The sequence below is a fragment of the Plasmodium vinckei genome (assembly GCF_900681995.1).
Source record: "Plasmodium vinckei vinckei genome assembly, chromosome: PVVCY_10".
NCBI classification, from domain to species: Eukaryota; Apicomplexa; class Aconoidasida; order Haemosporida; family Plasmodiidae; genus Plasmodium; species Plasmodium vinckei.
In genome coordinates this window covers 1,710,489-1,726,696 of record NC_051302.1, presented here as the reverse complement: position 1 = coordinate 1,726,696, position 16,208 = coordinate 1,710,489, and the positions used below count along the sequence as shown (strand labels likewise).

Sequence of the window (16,208 nt, the reverse complement as noted above, 5' to 3'; positions counted from 1 at the left end):
TATGAATATAAATTAGTTTGGGGGTAATAGTTATTATATATAAAATGTATATTATTCTTTTCATTCTTATTATCTATTTAATATATAAATGATAATAAATGTATTTTAAACAATAAAGAAAATAAATATAATTTAATATATTAATTTTTATTTAAAAATTCTATAAATACTTTGGTTAGAACAATTAATTAATTTGAGAATCAATATAATATGAGCTACCATTTTAAGTACACATTTATACTTATAATCTAAACATATATTATGTGTTATATATTTTATAATAAAACGTTATTTATTTATATAATGAAATAGCTATATTTTTAACGAGCATTATGGAATTATTATTATATTGATTAATAACTTTAATGTCATAGCACCATAATAAAATATACTTAGCAACAAAATGTAGTATTTTATTTGATTTATTATGCATACAATTATAATCTTATCATACCGTTAAGAGCATATTTAACTAATTTATACCCATATAGTGCATCAAATAAACATAATATATTGTTCATATTTAGTACCATACTAATCTATTATTGTTACTATTATTGCTACTAATATACCACTGTACACTACAACGAAATAATTAATGCACTCAATAGAAATACTTTAAACCAATTACTAATTTTCCTTGCTTCATTGTTTTAAAGTGCAACATTTTATGGCATATATTATTTCGTAATAGCATTATATTTAAAATATAATTTTATAAGTTTGTGCATATATAATAGCCTAGTATAAATATTATTGTTTAAATAAAATTAATTATTATGTGCTTTTTCGATAAAATTAATATTTAATTATATAAATTTTTTACAATAAAATAATATTTCAATATTAGTTATTGTTAGAATATTTTACTATTTTATATGCATAGGTATAGCCATATAATAATAACCCTAACCATATATACTTAATTTTTTTTAATTATTATAAAAATGATTAGAACAAAATATATATCAAATTTTATTAATATTTTATATTTTATTTTTTAACTATTCTAAATATAATATATATATACCTCAAAACTATAAAATTTAAAAATTAATAATGATTAACCTATTATTATGACTTTATGATAAATAAATTAAAGCTTATAAAGCAACTAATATTCATACTAATTAATTTGAATACAAATATAAAGAAATACAAAAAGAGAACAGTAACTACAATTAAAACTTAAAATATTCTATATATAGTTTAATTTTTATTGTGTTATTAAAAATGTTATATACATAAAACATCTTTTATAGATATGTTGTATTGTCGAATCTCGATCGATATTTAATGAATCCATATTTTATGATTACCTATTATATACTAGTATTATGTTTAACTAATATTAAACATATGTATATTAACCTGAAGGCATATTATAATGTAGATAAATGTTCCAAATGAACCTGATTATATAATGAGCTTCATATATAAGATTACTATATAATTTGGTTGAAATACTGCAACTTAAATCAAAATGATAGTGGCACAAATAATATGTTTATTTATTTGACGAAACATATTGTGTTATTCATAATTCGATATAGTTATTGTTTAACAAGTCTTATATAGTATATAATAAGGGCTCTTATATATAGTTAGCCAGAAATCAGCAATGCAATATAAAATGTAAAGTTATAATATTGCCACATTTAATATATACAAACGAATTAGATGAAAGCATTATAACTTATAAGAAATATTTTATGTGACCCCTTTCATATTAATGGATATGCCCCCTTTTTTGGTGCATATTTAGACATAATCTCGAGAATAAACATATGGGAATGGTAAATATATTTTATCAACATTCACAGACAAAAATATTATCAAATTATAAAAAAATAAACTACGTGTATCCCGAACCCTAACTCAAAACGCAGATTCAGTTAGCAAACAATAACCCATAATAGATAACCTTGACCCATAATGCAAATGATCCCTAAACCTCGAACCCTAATACCCAATATAAATAAAATTCAACAAATCGACATTATATATAACGCAATAAAAAATTATAAAAGCGTTTTTCATAATGTATAAAAAATCATATATTAATAAAAAATTATATATATAAAATTATTTCATTTCGATAAAAATTTTACATTTTTTTTTTATTTCATTATTTTATATAGTTGTTAAAATTTTAATTTATATTAATAGAAATTGTTTTTTATACTTTTATTTATTTTCCATAAATATATAATATTAAATATCATTCATCAATTAATAAGATTTATTGTTGATACATATTATATTTTAAAACAATTAAAATATCATATTATGATATATATAATTTAAATAACACTAAGTTTTCCATGTAAAAAAATGGCATAAAAATATATAATATAGCAGTATTTTTTTCTTAAATATAATAAAAACGGTTTTTCGTATTTTCATTTAATTTTTAATTAAATTAATTTATATAAAAACAAAAATATAATAATTTTTTAATTATAAAAAATATTTTATAAAACTATAATTAAAATTTAATAGAATTAATCTTGTTCAAATATTAAAACATAATAATTAAATATTATTTTTATGTAATAATTATATATGCTTTTTATTTTTTTTTAATGTTTTGTAATTCTCTCAAAATCTTTGCATAAGTCTATATATATGTTATGTTGTAATATTAACTTCAGGTTATTAAAATATATATATTGTTTTTTATTTTGTTACTAGTATATATATATAAATCATTGCATTTGAAGTGAATATCCATATAATGGAATCACGTAATCTTATATTTAAATTGTTAATAACACAAAATAAGTTTTATATATGTATAATTTAAATAAATAATATTGAAGATGAAGGTAATGTCAGTAGCCCTATTTTCCTTAATAATATTTAATATTGTTTTAGCAAAAAATACTTCTGATTCAGGGCCCACCACGAATTCCGTAATATAAGAAAACACGACAAAAATACATCATATTGTATTATATGTCTGTACTAATTGATTTAATTAATTTTGTACAAAAATATAATAATAAATTAACATAAAAATATCTGATATTTTTATAATTTTTTTATTTTTTTAGTCTTCATTATTGGAAGAAAATACAAAAAAAACCCATAAGACGACAGAAGAATCAGTTAATGTTAAAGGTAAGAGACCATATAAAAAAGCCTATGAAGAAAACCATGAAGAAAACTATGGAGAAAACTATGAAGAAAACTATGAAGAAAACTATGAAGATATGGTAAAGGATATTTTTATGCCTCTTGAGGACAGTTATCAATACAGCCGAAATAATTCACATAAACAAGATGACGCGCCCCCTCCAGTATCTAATGGGCCTAAAAAACAAAAATTTACAGAAAAACGACAATTACGTACAATAAATGAAAATAACGAAATATGTCAAAAACCCAAGGATTTATTGCGTACCGATCCAGAAAAAGATACAAAAACACCAGAAAAAACACCAAAAAAAACAACAGAAAAAACACCAGAAAAAACACCAAAAAAAACAACAGAAAAAACAACAGAAAAAACAACAGAAAAAACAACAGAAAAAACAACAGAAAAAACAAAAAGCCCTTATCCTACGTAAGAAAATACAACATTATATATAATATACTATATATTACATGCTTCATCATGAAATACTAAATATACGCTTGTACAACAATGTTATAATATAAATACAACACCTTTATTTTTGTACTCATGAAAAATATGTCCATTTTGATCAATGATAGTCCAGAAGAAATATTTGAAGAAAAAAAACATTTATTATGTGAAGATCCTGAAGAAACTATAAATGCGGCCAAACTTATGGATGAAGCTGTAGTGCATTTAGCATATCATGCTGCAAATAAAGATGGTTCTGAACCCAGTAAAAGCAATACTGGAAGTAGTAATTTATCTCATAAAAAAAAAGATGAAAACACGCCAAATATTCTAAAAGTTAATCGTAAAATTTATCATTTGGGAATGGTATCAATCAACGAATAATATTAACGTTATAAACAAATTAAAATTAAAAAATTATTATAATTTATATGCATACATTTCTCTTTGCTTCCATTAGTATAATAACATAGTAAACATGATATGGAATCCCCATCCTGTCAAATTTTACATTAATGAATCTGTTATAAGTGGCAAAAAAAATATAACTAGTAAGATTAATATATTATTGTTACTATATATTCGAAAGTTCGTGATTTATTTTTGCCATTGTTATTAATACTATTTACCGTTTTCCATATCTTAAAATTGATGATATTTTAATTTCATCTATGCATTTTTATAATATTATTTTTTAGGAAAAATTATCTGTGTGTACGATCCAAATTTAATAATGATATAACAACGTTACAAAAAAGGCTTTAAAGGCGATAAGAAATATTTTTATGCTTTAGTCAAAAAAGCTCACGTAAGGAAAACTTACCGCTTCCGTTTCGTTGTAAATCGTATTTTTCATATTATTAACAATAATTTATGCAATTTATTTTTATTAATTTTGTAGATATCAGAAGACAAAACTGTGATTGTCATGACTTCAGTAAATACAAATGATAAGGACTCTTCCAATGAAAAACATAAAAATACAATAATAGAAAATGCAAATTTATTTAAAACCAGCATTCAATCTGAAGAGGATATTAAACAAGGGAAATTAAAAAAAGTGGTTGTTAACATAGCTGGATATCTCATTGAAAAGATAAAAAATCATATTCATATAACCTATATCGAATCTGTAAGTGATATACATGTTTTAATAGCATAATAGTTTATTTCGATAATTGTTAAAAAATGTTATTTTAAATAAATGTACGTATTTATAATATATGCTATGATTTGCAAAAATTTTAAACATTATATTTATTCATCCATTTATATTTTTTTTTCTTAGATTAATGAAGAGGATTCTACTTAACAAAAATGCATTATTGGAAAAGCTTTCGATTACTTTTTCCTTCATATATATTTTCAGCATTGTAATATTAGAAAATTTATGTTAATAAAACGATTTATTTCCATACATAAGGTTGCTTTAAATTACCATCTTAACATTTGAATGTTTTAAAAATAATTATTTCGTAAGTAATTTCTCGTTTTTTTGTATTAAAATATATTAAATATGTTTAATTTCATGACAAAATCAAATAATTAATTTTATAATTCAATTATATTTTCTATGTGATTCCCCTTTATATTAGTTCGATCACTTTTTTTACCGATCAAAATTTATGTTTCGTACTTTTATTGTTTTGTTATTATCATAAAACTTAAAACTTCTTAATAATTAATTATATATCAATCGAAATACTCAAATTAACATATAATTTACTTTTTTCTTTATTATTTATATTTTGGTCCTTAAGGTTTGTCTTTGAAAGCCTTTATAGAACCCAAATAATCAATACAATATAAATATATTAAAATCTACAAATTCGATTACTTTTAATAATTTATTTCATATATATATTTAAAACAATTCATTAAACTAATAAATATTATCAAATAATTAAAAATTATACAAATAAAATGTAATGTGGTACTTAACTTTAACCCATTTATGGGTTCCACAAACACTATCTTAACCCTGACCCACTACACAAAATCATATACAAATTATACAAAAACAATACAAAAATGCAATAATATGCATATTAATTTTATATTTTATTGATTATATTATTTAATTATTCTTATAGACACAAAAATTATGATCCAAAAATATCGTCAAAAATAACTTGTTTCCAAATAGACAGTATCTTAACATATATCAATCATTATTATTGTTCCTGGAATAATCGTTAATCTTCGAATCATATATTAATTTCCATTTCCTTCTTTACTTTTTTTAATTTTTTTTTTATATATTGTCTTTGAAATAGTTTATCAATTCCAAATAATGAATACTAATATAAATGTTAAGAAGCATATGATGTTAAAGTTTGCATGTATTTAATGAAAATAATTTAAATATTATAGTTTTTAATTTCTTATTATTTACCTTATAAGCAACTCCCAAGAAAACCGGTATTGCAAATGTCGATAAACCTGGAATTACTGTGTTTAATATCGACAAACTTGATGATGTACCTTCAGGAATCTTCCCCAATGTTTGTCCAGAAACCTTTACAGAACTATCTACAGGACTTGTTTGGGAGGTTAATTCTGGAAGAGGTTGAAAATTGCAAGATTTTTTATCCCGATATATATTTTTTAAATTGTTATAATCATCTGATAATGTAGACAATATTTGACTAAATGGATTGTCTTTTATATTATTAGAATCATTATTGAGTGTTTCAAAATTTTTAACAAATTCATTAGCTTTTTGCGACCATTTTTCGCAATTCCAATTGCTTGAATTAATTACATAATACAATAATAATAATATACCAAATGGATCATTGAATTTAGATATTTCTTTAATATTCATCAAATCTTTTTTTCTATTTATAATTTCCTTATAAGTTAGATCATTAACTTTTATATTATTATTATAATACTCATTTGTTTCTATATAACTAGTATAAAATTCGTTTAAATCGGTCAATTTATTTTTTTCATTTTGATTTAGTTTATAACTTAAAAATAAAATAGCGTATTCGGCAAGTTTATCATATTCTAAATTACACTTCTCCTTTAAATTTATTAGCAAACGAATAACACCAGAACTAGCCATTTCAAAATAATTATGACATTTACCTTTTTCTGAGTTACTCCCGTAATGACAATAATTGTGGATTGATGTTTCAGCAAATTCACATGATGATCCACCTTCCATTGTCACAGCAAACTCGCCATCGACCGTATTAATTTCTTTATACTACAAATATATTTTATGAATTAAACAAAAAAACGTATTAATATAAATGATAATCAAATGAAAATTAATATAATTTATAGACGATACAACATATAAAACACATGAGAAGAGAATATTTTATTCAAAAAATTGTATACCACATCCTTAAGATTATCACTTGACTGTTCCATAATTTGGAGATTATGAGGGATAATAATATTTATATATATTACGTAAACATTTGTTGTATCTATTTAAGTTCTTTCCATACCAATTATATTTCGTTAAACATGCTAAACTTATTTTATGACAATTATCTAAATTACCTTAAATGGAGAGTTGCTTAATATACTTTTTCCATATGTATATATGATCCATTTATACAAAAAATGATATTATTACTATAATCCTTAAACATATATAAATAATTATTTAATAGATATATTACATGCTTATATAGTTTCTTATAATATAAATTTTTCTAAATTTATAGATTTTTAAATTAAGTTACATGTTCCATTTTCAATTCAAATTACATAAATTTATATTATTTTTATTTAATTTAGATAAATTTATGGCCGATTTTAATGTGTTCAATAACTTTATTTTTAAACCTATATACTTCAATTTAGAAATATATTTTATTGGGTTATCTTATAATATATTTTGAGCATCTTTCCTATGGTTTAAAATATCAATTAGCACTGAAACCGTATTATTGATCTATTTATAAACTTAAATAATACTTAGTAAATATTAAATATATAATACATAAATAAGCATTGATGCAAATTTTATAGTATAACACAAAAATATGTGTAATTAGGTTGATATATTTCACTTTAAGAGGAAAAGATATGATATATTTGCTCTTTTTATATATATAATATTCGCTAAATGTTATGCATTGCTCAGTTATCTTATATATTTTATTATTATAGCTATCAATGTTTATGATCAAAGTAATTTATTACATATTTTATGATAAAATAATGTTATTTTGTATTTAAAAAATTATGATTCACTAAGTACTGATAATATAATACGTGACAATATGGAATAATAAAAGACATTTAATATAATTGAGTCTTTAACTCTTTCTCCATCGATCCAGTCTTTTAAAATATAAACCCGTATACCCTCAATTTTATCATTAACAATATATGTAACATTGATACCTTTATAATGCACTCTTATATTCTATTGATTTATCATTCATTCAATAAAACAAATACTTATGTATCTATGTTAGAAAGTATCATATATAATTTTTTACTGAATATTTATAGAAAACAATTGTATGTAGCATATAAAAGGGAAATATAGGGCCACTTTTTATATTTTAACAAAATTGTAACATTTTTCAATAATAAATGATTTTATAAAATATATATTTTTTGTCATTCATTATATTAATAGTGTTTGGATTCTTATAATTATATAAATAAATTGAAAATTATATGAACCATTCTAACAACATCATCTTTATATATATATATATATATATATATTATAATAATATATAATTTCGTATTATAATTATATAAATATATATTTTAATTATAGTTATAAGTTTATTTGCCTATAATAACAGTAATAAACGAAGTTAATTATTTATTATTGTTATATATTTATATGTACATTTAAATGCAGAGCCATAAACATCTGAACTTTGGTTATTTTACAAAAAAATAAAAGTTATTAATTAAATTTATAATTCCAAAAAATCGTATTTTCTTTTATAGACAAAAAAAATTAACAAAAAAAATAAATTAATAAATGGTATAGGATCAGCCTGCATAAGTTTGTATATATTTAATAATGGATCTTTTTTTCTACCACCTGAATTTATAACCGGTTTTAGGTCTTTGTTCCTATCATATGATTTTATAATTATTTGAACCGGTCTTTTCCCTCCAATTGAATTTATAACTCTTTTCATGTTTTTTTTTTCTGATTTTGTTGTCCATTCACGTGACAAATACTAACATAAAAATGTGAACAAATATATAATATTTTACAATAATGAAAATTCTTTATAAGTGTTGTATTTAGTAATTATATTATTATTTACCTTATATGTAATTGATAAAATAATGGGTATTAAAATAAGGATAACTGAAATACCAGTTAAACTACACTGTTCAAATGTGCAACACACTAACGTGGTGTTCATCAATTTTATTTCAGATTTGCAATTCCCTGATCCATTCCATGTAGTTGGAAATATATTCCATTTTTTTTTCAAGTTTGGGTTAAAACTTAGTGATTTTACCAATTGAGAAATTGTTTGGTGGTTAGGTTGCTTGACTTGAACTGGGACATGTGGGTTTTGATGTGTAATAGGTTGGGATTGTGGAGATGGTTGCTTTGGTAGTGATAGGGTTGAAGATGGAGTTTGAGGCGGAGTTGGTGGTGGGCCTTTTAGTGGAGGTAATGGCGAATCTTTTGATGGAATTGGTAGGGAAGGTGGTAGTAGATTTGTTGATGGTGGCTGATTAGATTGTTTTCCCCCATTAATTGGGGTGCCGGGGTCAACCTGTTTATCACCTGATTTAGAGGGCATATCGTTTTTATTCAATTGGTTAATTACATCATTAATAAGGTTATTTAAATATTTATTAGATTTATCGTAAGTAGTTTTTAAATTATCCTTGGCTTGATTATATGCATCACTGATTTTCTCCGCAGCATCTTTGAACTTTTGGTGATTGTCTTTAATAAATTTGGAACCTTTATTATAATATTCATTTCCTTTTAATATGAATTCAAGAAATGATGACCCAAAATTAAAAGATCCTTCTGGCGTACTTGATGTGGGAACATTTGATCCACCACCAGGATTTTCGTTTTCACTACTTGAGCCTCCTGTATTTTCTTTAATATTGTCTGAAGTTTTTGGTGCACTTTGACTATTTGAATCTCCTGTATTATTATTTGTACCCCCTGTAGTTTCTTTACCACTGCGTGAATCCTTTGATTCATTTGAATTCTTTGACCCTCCTGTTTGAGATACTTGCGACGACCCACCATATTGTGCTGATTGTGATGGTAATGGATCTGCTGATTGTGGCTGTGTCTGTGGTTGTGAGTCTGGTGGTTGTATTTCCTTTTGTGGTAGTGGTGGTGCTGGTGGCAGTATTTCTGGCGATGGTTGGGATTTTTTGAGTTCTGGTCCTGCTGGTGTTGGTGGATGGGGTACTGTTTGGAGTGCTGTTTGTTGTTGTGGTTGTTTTTGTGATTGATGTGGACGTGGTGATGATTCCGCTGGTTTAGCTTTTGGAACTTTTTGCCCAGGTTTGAAGGGTTTGTTCACAGCCTTTGAATTTACAGTTTTGCATCCTCGGGAAATAAATCCAGATGTAGCTCCTTTATCTAATTTTATTCTAGGGCTAAGATCTTTAAGAATAGAATTTAGTTCTTTTATTTGGTTTTTCCGAACCCCCGTAATAAGATATCTTTTAAAATAACCATATGCTACTTTTATACTATTTAATAAAATAAGATATGAATTGCATTCGTTAATATTATTATAAAGATGTTTATACTTATTTTGAAAAACTTTAAAATCGTTTTTAATATTTCTCATATCGAGTTTATTTGGTGAATATTTCAAAGTCATATAGCATACTTCTTTAAATAACTCATAAAATTTCCACATATAATAAACCTTGACCTCCTTTAAATGATCCTTTTTCTTTATTAAATCGGTATAATTACTAAATAGATCCGATTTCATTAAATGATTATTATAAAAACTCCTTAAGGTTGATGAATTATAAGTTTCTGTTTGAAATAATCTATAACCTAGCCACATCATAACGTACTCAACATATTGGTTATCATTATTTTCACGTTTCTGTGGCCCATTGGAAATTTTTTGTAATTCAATAAATAGATGTGAGCATAGAGCTATAATTATTTGAAGATTCTCTTTACATTTATGTGATTCTGATGGATTATTATTATAGCAATCCTGGATGTAATTTCCAAGTTGTTTTATTTTATTCAAATCAGGCTCGCCATTCATAAAACACTCATCAACATCTTGAAATATTTTACACTAGGAAAATTTTTATAAAATTTAACAAAAATATACATTAATGAAAATTTTACTAAAATAAAGTTTAATAATAATATATAGGAAATATAATGTATGTAATAAAGACAACATTTCTATTTAAAAATAATGCATTTACCACTTCCTTAGCCATTGCAATGAAATTATGTTTTAAATCTGAATATTAAATGACATAATATCATTTTTATATAAAACTTATATACTATACCAAAATAATTTATACAATTACATGCCTTCCTGTATGAATCTGTCAGTAGTTAAGCGAAATATTAGTATTATTCTCAATACTATAATGAAATAAAACTTGTATTAACTTTGTTCCAATTTAGATTAGTATTTTTATTTTGTGATTTGTTTGAATCATTTTATCATATGCGAAATATCGCTATTATTAATAATATTCGGAATAGCTTCATGGTATAATTTTGTGTAATCTTTCATGAGTTTAAATAAAACATATTTTCTAATCATTATACGCCTTTATATAGAGAATTATTAATTCTTTATATTTATAGTAAAGATGCCATCGATTTTATATTATTATAAATATATAAAGAATTAGAAATGTGTTATTATTGTAATTGTTAAAAATGTATTTGTATCTCATTATTTGAATGTCATATATTAATATACGTTATTATTAAACGTGAAATATTACATATTTTATATTATTTCTAATAAATATAAAACAACTTGTGTTTAAATTTAATATTAAGAAATAATTTAATATTTTCCTTTTTCTAAATAAATGACATATAATATGTTTATTTATCTTAATTAATATATATAAATTCATAATTCATTTTAGAACATGTAATAACTTTGCTAATGTGTTAGCATTTCTTTATTTATAAATATAATTAATGAATAGTTTTGAGTGCATATCGTATCTATTTTTTAAAATTAAAAAAGTATAATCTACAAATTAGGGTAATTGAGGTATTGCAATTAAAATAAAACATGAATATAAATTAGTTTTTAGTAATAGTTAGTATTATAAAATGCATGTTATCATTTTCATTCTTTTTATCTATTTAGCACATAAATGATTAAGAAATGTATTTTAAACAATAAAGCAAATAAATGTAATTTTTTTCGTACAATTTAATTAAAAATTTCTATAAATACTTTGATTAGAATAATTAATTAATTAATTTGCGAAGAAATATAGAATGGGTTACTATTTTAAATACACATTTATACCTATAACCTAAGCATATATTATGTATTGTATATTTTATAATAAAATTATATTTAGCTTTAGATATAAAAATTTATATTTTAAAGGAAAATTATAGAATGATTAATAAAATTTATGTTATCTTGCCTGACAATGCTGATTCTAATATTACCATATTAAGGCTTAAATATATGTTATAATTTTTCATTTGATTTTGTATGTATACAATTTTAATCGTATCATCCGTTAAATAATTTATATAATGGATTTGTACCCATATAGTGTATCAAGTAAAAACAATATATTTGTCATATTTAATAATATATTAATCTAATATTATTATTGTTGTTTCAGTTATAGCATTGTATACAACAATGAGATAATTAATGCAATCAAGAGGAGTACTATAAACCAATTAGTAATTCCCCTTGTTTCATTGTTTTAAAGTATAACATTTTAGAGCATATATATTGTTTTATAATAGCAATATATTTAAATTATATATTTAGAGTTTGTATATATATAATAACCTAATAAAAATGTTATTAGTTCAAATAAAATTTGTTATTATCCGCCTTTTCAATAAAATTAATGTTTAATTATATGAAGTTTTTCCAATAAAACCATATTTCAATATTATTTATTAGTAAAGTATTTTATTATATGTATAGGGGATATAATAACAACTTTAATTTTACCTGTTATATTATTTATAATTATTATAACAAAATTTTATATAAATTTTATTAATATAGTTATATTTATTTTTGAACTATTTTAAAATATAATTTATTTATACCTCAAAGTTATAAAACTTAAAATATTGTATATATAGTTCGGCTTTTATTGTATTATTAAAAATGTTAGATGCATAAAACATCTTTTATAGATATCGTTGTGTTGTCGAATATCGATCGATATTTTGCGAATCTATATTTATGATTACCTATTATATGTTGTAATATGCTTAATTAGTCTTAAAATCACATATTAATCTGAAGTTGTATTATAATGTAGATAAAATTTACAAATGAACCGAATTATATATTATAACTTCATATATAATATTATTATATTGTTCGGTTCAAAATACAATTTAAATCAAAATATTGACACAAATAATATGTTTTACTAAATAAAATGCAATATAAAATATAAAGTTATAATATTTCCATATTTAATATATATGAACAAATTATATGAAAATATTATAACATATGGGAAATATTTTATATGACCCTTTCATATTAATGGATATCCCCCTTTTTGGGTGCATATTTAGACATAATTTTGTAATCAAACATACGAGGGCGTCACATATATTTAATCACATTTACAGACATAAATATTATCAAATTATAAAAAATAAAATTACAATAAACACCGAACCGTATCTCAAAACACAGATTCAGTGAACAAAACAATAACCCATAATGCATATCCCTGATCCATTATATAATTTGAAAATATTAAAAATTTAGGTGGTAATAAGCAAATTGCTTATATTTTATGTATATATTTATTTAATATGCTTGTTTTACGGAAATTGGCAAATAAATTTATAAGACAAAAAATTACAAAAGTTTTTTGTGTAATAAAACCAATAAACAACAAATTTTTAATCATTTTTAATTATTTATATAATTGGAATTCCAAACAATTCAATTTTATTTTCTAAATAAACAAAAAAACAACTTTTTATGTAAGATACAAATGTAAGGGTGAACAAAAGATATAAAATGAAATTCATAATATGGTGATAGTTTATTGTTGACTAATTTTTTGCAGGAGCTTTTTGACCTTTTAATTTTTCTTTATATTTGGATTTCACTTGTTGGAAGTAAAAATCGTAATCATTTATTAATTTAAATCGCTTTACTTTAAAAGTTGGTGTTAAATAATTGGAGGTGTCCCATAATCCCATTGTGATATATATATCATTAATTAAATTATAACTATTTAAATTTGTTTTATTATAAGCTTCTAACATATCTTTTTTAATATAATCAACATATTCTTTTTTTTTATTAACTTCTTCATCTAATACTTTATCCATAAACTCTTTTCTAGATATATTTAATTTCTTAAGTATACCATCATTTTCTAAATGTTGTGAAAACAAATTTTTATCAACAGATAAAATTGCCATGGGTCCATCCATTGAGTCATCGGCATATACCACACAATAATTAATATATGGAATCATTGAGTATAAATTATTTAAAGTTTCTGTTTCTATATATTCACCTTGAGATAATTTAAGTAAACCTTTAGATCTATCTAAAAATGTGACGGATCCATTTTGATTAATTTGTACAACATCACCTGTTTTAAAATAGTTATCTTTTGTGAACAAGCTTTTTGTTAAATCTTCTTTTAAGAAATATCCTCTAAATAATTGATCACTTTTAACTAATAATTCTCCTTTTGGTGGTTTTGATTTAGCATCGTATGTTTCCCATGTTGATACTTTATATTCAATAGGTTTTATATGTGCCCCACCAACAGTATTAGTACTTTTATCTTTAGGACCCTGTATAAAAATTGATCCAGCTGTTTCGGTCATCCCATATGTTTGATATATGTCAACATCTAATAGAAGTGATAACTCTCTTTCAACATCGGATGACAATTTTCCACCAGCACTAAGAAACATTTTCAACGTTGGGTTTATTTTACTTTTTATTTTTTTAGAAATACCTGTAATCGATTCAACAAGACGATCAAGTTTACCGTGTCGGTGTGATCTACGTATGCCTAACGCCGTGTTCACAATAAATTTTTTTACTGGTGGAAGATTAGCTATTTCTGCTTGTATACCACTATAAAGTTTATTCAAAATTTTAGGAACGCAAATTATTGAACTTGCTTCTGATCCTAGCAAATCATATTTAAAATAATTTATATCGTTACTAAATATATTTATTGGAATTACTCCAGATATACAATAGTACATAACTATTCTTTCAAATATATGTGACATAGGTAAATAAGATAAATGATATTTTGTTGGAAAATAATCAAGCAATTCGGAACTAATAGCTGCTGAAATTACATTATATATATTTTTGTTACTTAACATAACACCTTTTGGCTTTCCTGAAGTTCCAGAAGTATAAATAATCGTACTAATAAAATTTGGAGATTTATTTTGCTTCTTTTTAACTGCACCTCGATGAGCCAACTTTTCCATAGCATATTCTATCGTATGAATTTCTATGTTATTTTTTTGTGCATCTTGTTCAACTTTCATATATGTATCATATAAATTTTGTTTATCTTTTTCAAGGAGTTCTTTATATTTTATTTCTTCAGCAGTAGATGACGATTCCTTCGTTTTAAGGGAACCTTTTAAGGATTTTTTTTCGGTATTATTATTTTTATTTAATTCTTTTTCCTTCTTAGGATCATTATTTGGGATATGATCAAGTATTATAAGTTTTTTTAAATGTGGCAAATCCTTTATTCTTTCTAATATTGTTTGTGTATGTTTTAAGTCTAAACATAGCCATTCTAATTTAGATTCATTTAAAATCTCAATAACTTCATCAATGCTAAATCTCGAATGCATAACTAAGGTAGTAACACCAGTATTCATAGCAGCCATATCTGCTACTAACCAATTTAATGAATTATTTCCATATATACCTAATATTTTAAATTTCCCATCGTTTTCTTTTTCATCATATGATTTTTCAGGAACACCCCCATCATATGAATCTAAAACAGATGAAAATGCATTAACTTTATCTATCAGCATTTTGTAAGTATATGTTTCAGCGCGTTTTCCATATGCATTTTCAATTACTGCAGGCATGTTCAGTTTTTTTTGTGGTGCTTCCATTATTAAATCAAAAATATATTTATATCCTGGATCGGGTTTATCTAATGCTTTATAAACATCTGATTCATTTTCATTGGATGATGATATATGCACTTTAGTATACGAAATAGCACCCTCCTTTTTATCTTGGCATTTATATTTTGACGGTACCAATGCATAAATTATTTTTCCCACCAAGTTATAAGGATTCATTTTTTTTATTATTAATAAATTCAATTATAAATAGTTATATTGACTGCAAACGAATTGTCATAGATAAACAATTATATATTTTTTCATTATATATAAGAAACACGATGGTTAAACAAACGATAA

The 16,208-nt window shown here is 23.0% G+C and overlaps 4 protein-coding genes across 4 annotated transcripts; 1 reads left to right on the top strand and 3 right to left on the bottom strand.

The window, feature by feature from the left end:
* Window positions 1–2,822: 2,822 nt before the first annotated feature.
* On the top strand, window positions 2,823–4,334 carry PVVCY_1004620 (fam-a protein; the record flags this gene model as incomplete). The annotated part of the gene is made up of 5 exons (XM_037634494.1): window positions 2,823–2,915; window positions 3,057–3,568; window positions 3,721–3,958; window positions 4,053–4,143; window positions 4,291–4,334. The coding sequence occupies 5 exons, from the start codon at window positions 2,823–2,825 to the stop codon at window positions 4,332–4,334; spliced, it is 978 nt and encodes a 325-aa protein (XP_037490587.1).
* A 1,465-nt stretch (window positions 4,335–5,799) lies between these two features.
* Window positions 5,800–6,979, bottom strand: PVVCY_1004610 (CIR protein PIR protein; the record flags this gene model as incomplete). The annotated part of the gene is made up of 3 exons (XM_037634493.1): window positions 5,800–5,892; window positions 5,988–6,809; window positions 6,947–6,979. 3 exons carry the CDS (start codon window positions 6,977–6,979, stop codon window positions 5,800–5,802), a joined length of 948 nt encoding a protein of 315 aa, XP_037490586.1.
* A 1,520-nt stretch (window positions 6,980–8,499) lies between these two features.
* On the bottom strand, window positions 8,500–11,002 carry PVVCY_1004600 (PIR protein CIR protein; the record flags this gene model as incomplete). The annotated part of the gene is made up of 3 exons (XM_037634492.1): window positions 8,500–8,772; window positions 8,863–10,851; window positions 10,988–11,002. The coding sequence occupies 3 exons, from the start codon at window positions 11,000–11,002 to the stop codon at window positions 8,500–8,502; spliced, it is 2,277 nt and encodes a 758-aa protein (XP_037490585.1).
* Window positions 11,003–13,823: 2,821 nt separating this feature from the next.
* PVVCY_1004590 (acyl-CoA synthetase, putative) lies at window positions 13,824–16,085 on the bottom strand (the record flags this gene model as incomplete). The annotated part of the gene is made up of 1 exon (XM_037634491.1): window positions 13,824–16,085. One exon carries the CDS (start codon window positions 16,083–16,085, stop codon window positions 13,824–13,826), a length of 2,262 nt encoding a protein of 753 aa, XP_037490584.1.
* Window positions 16,086–16,208: the final 123 nt, after the last annotated feature.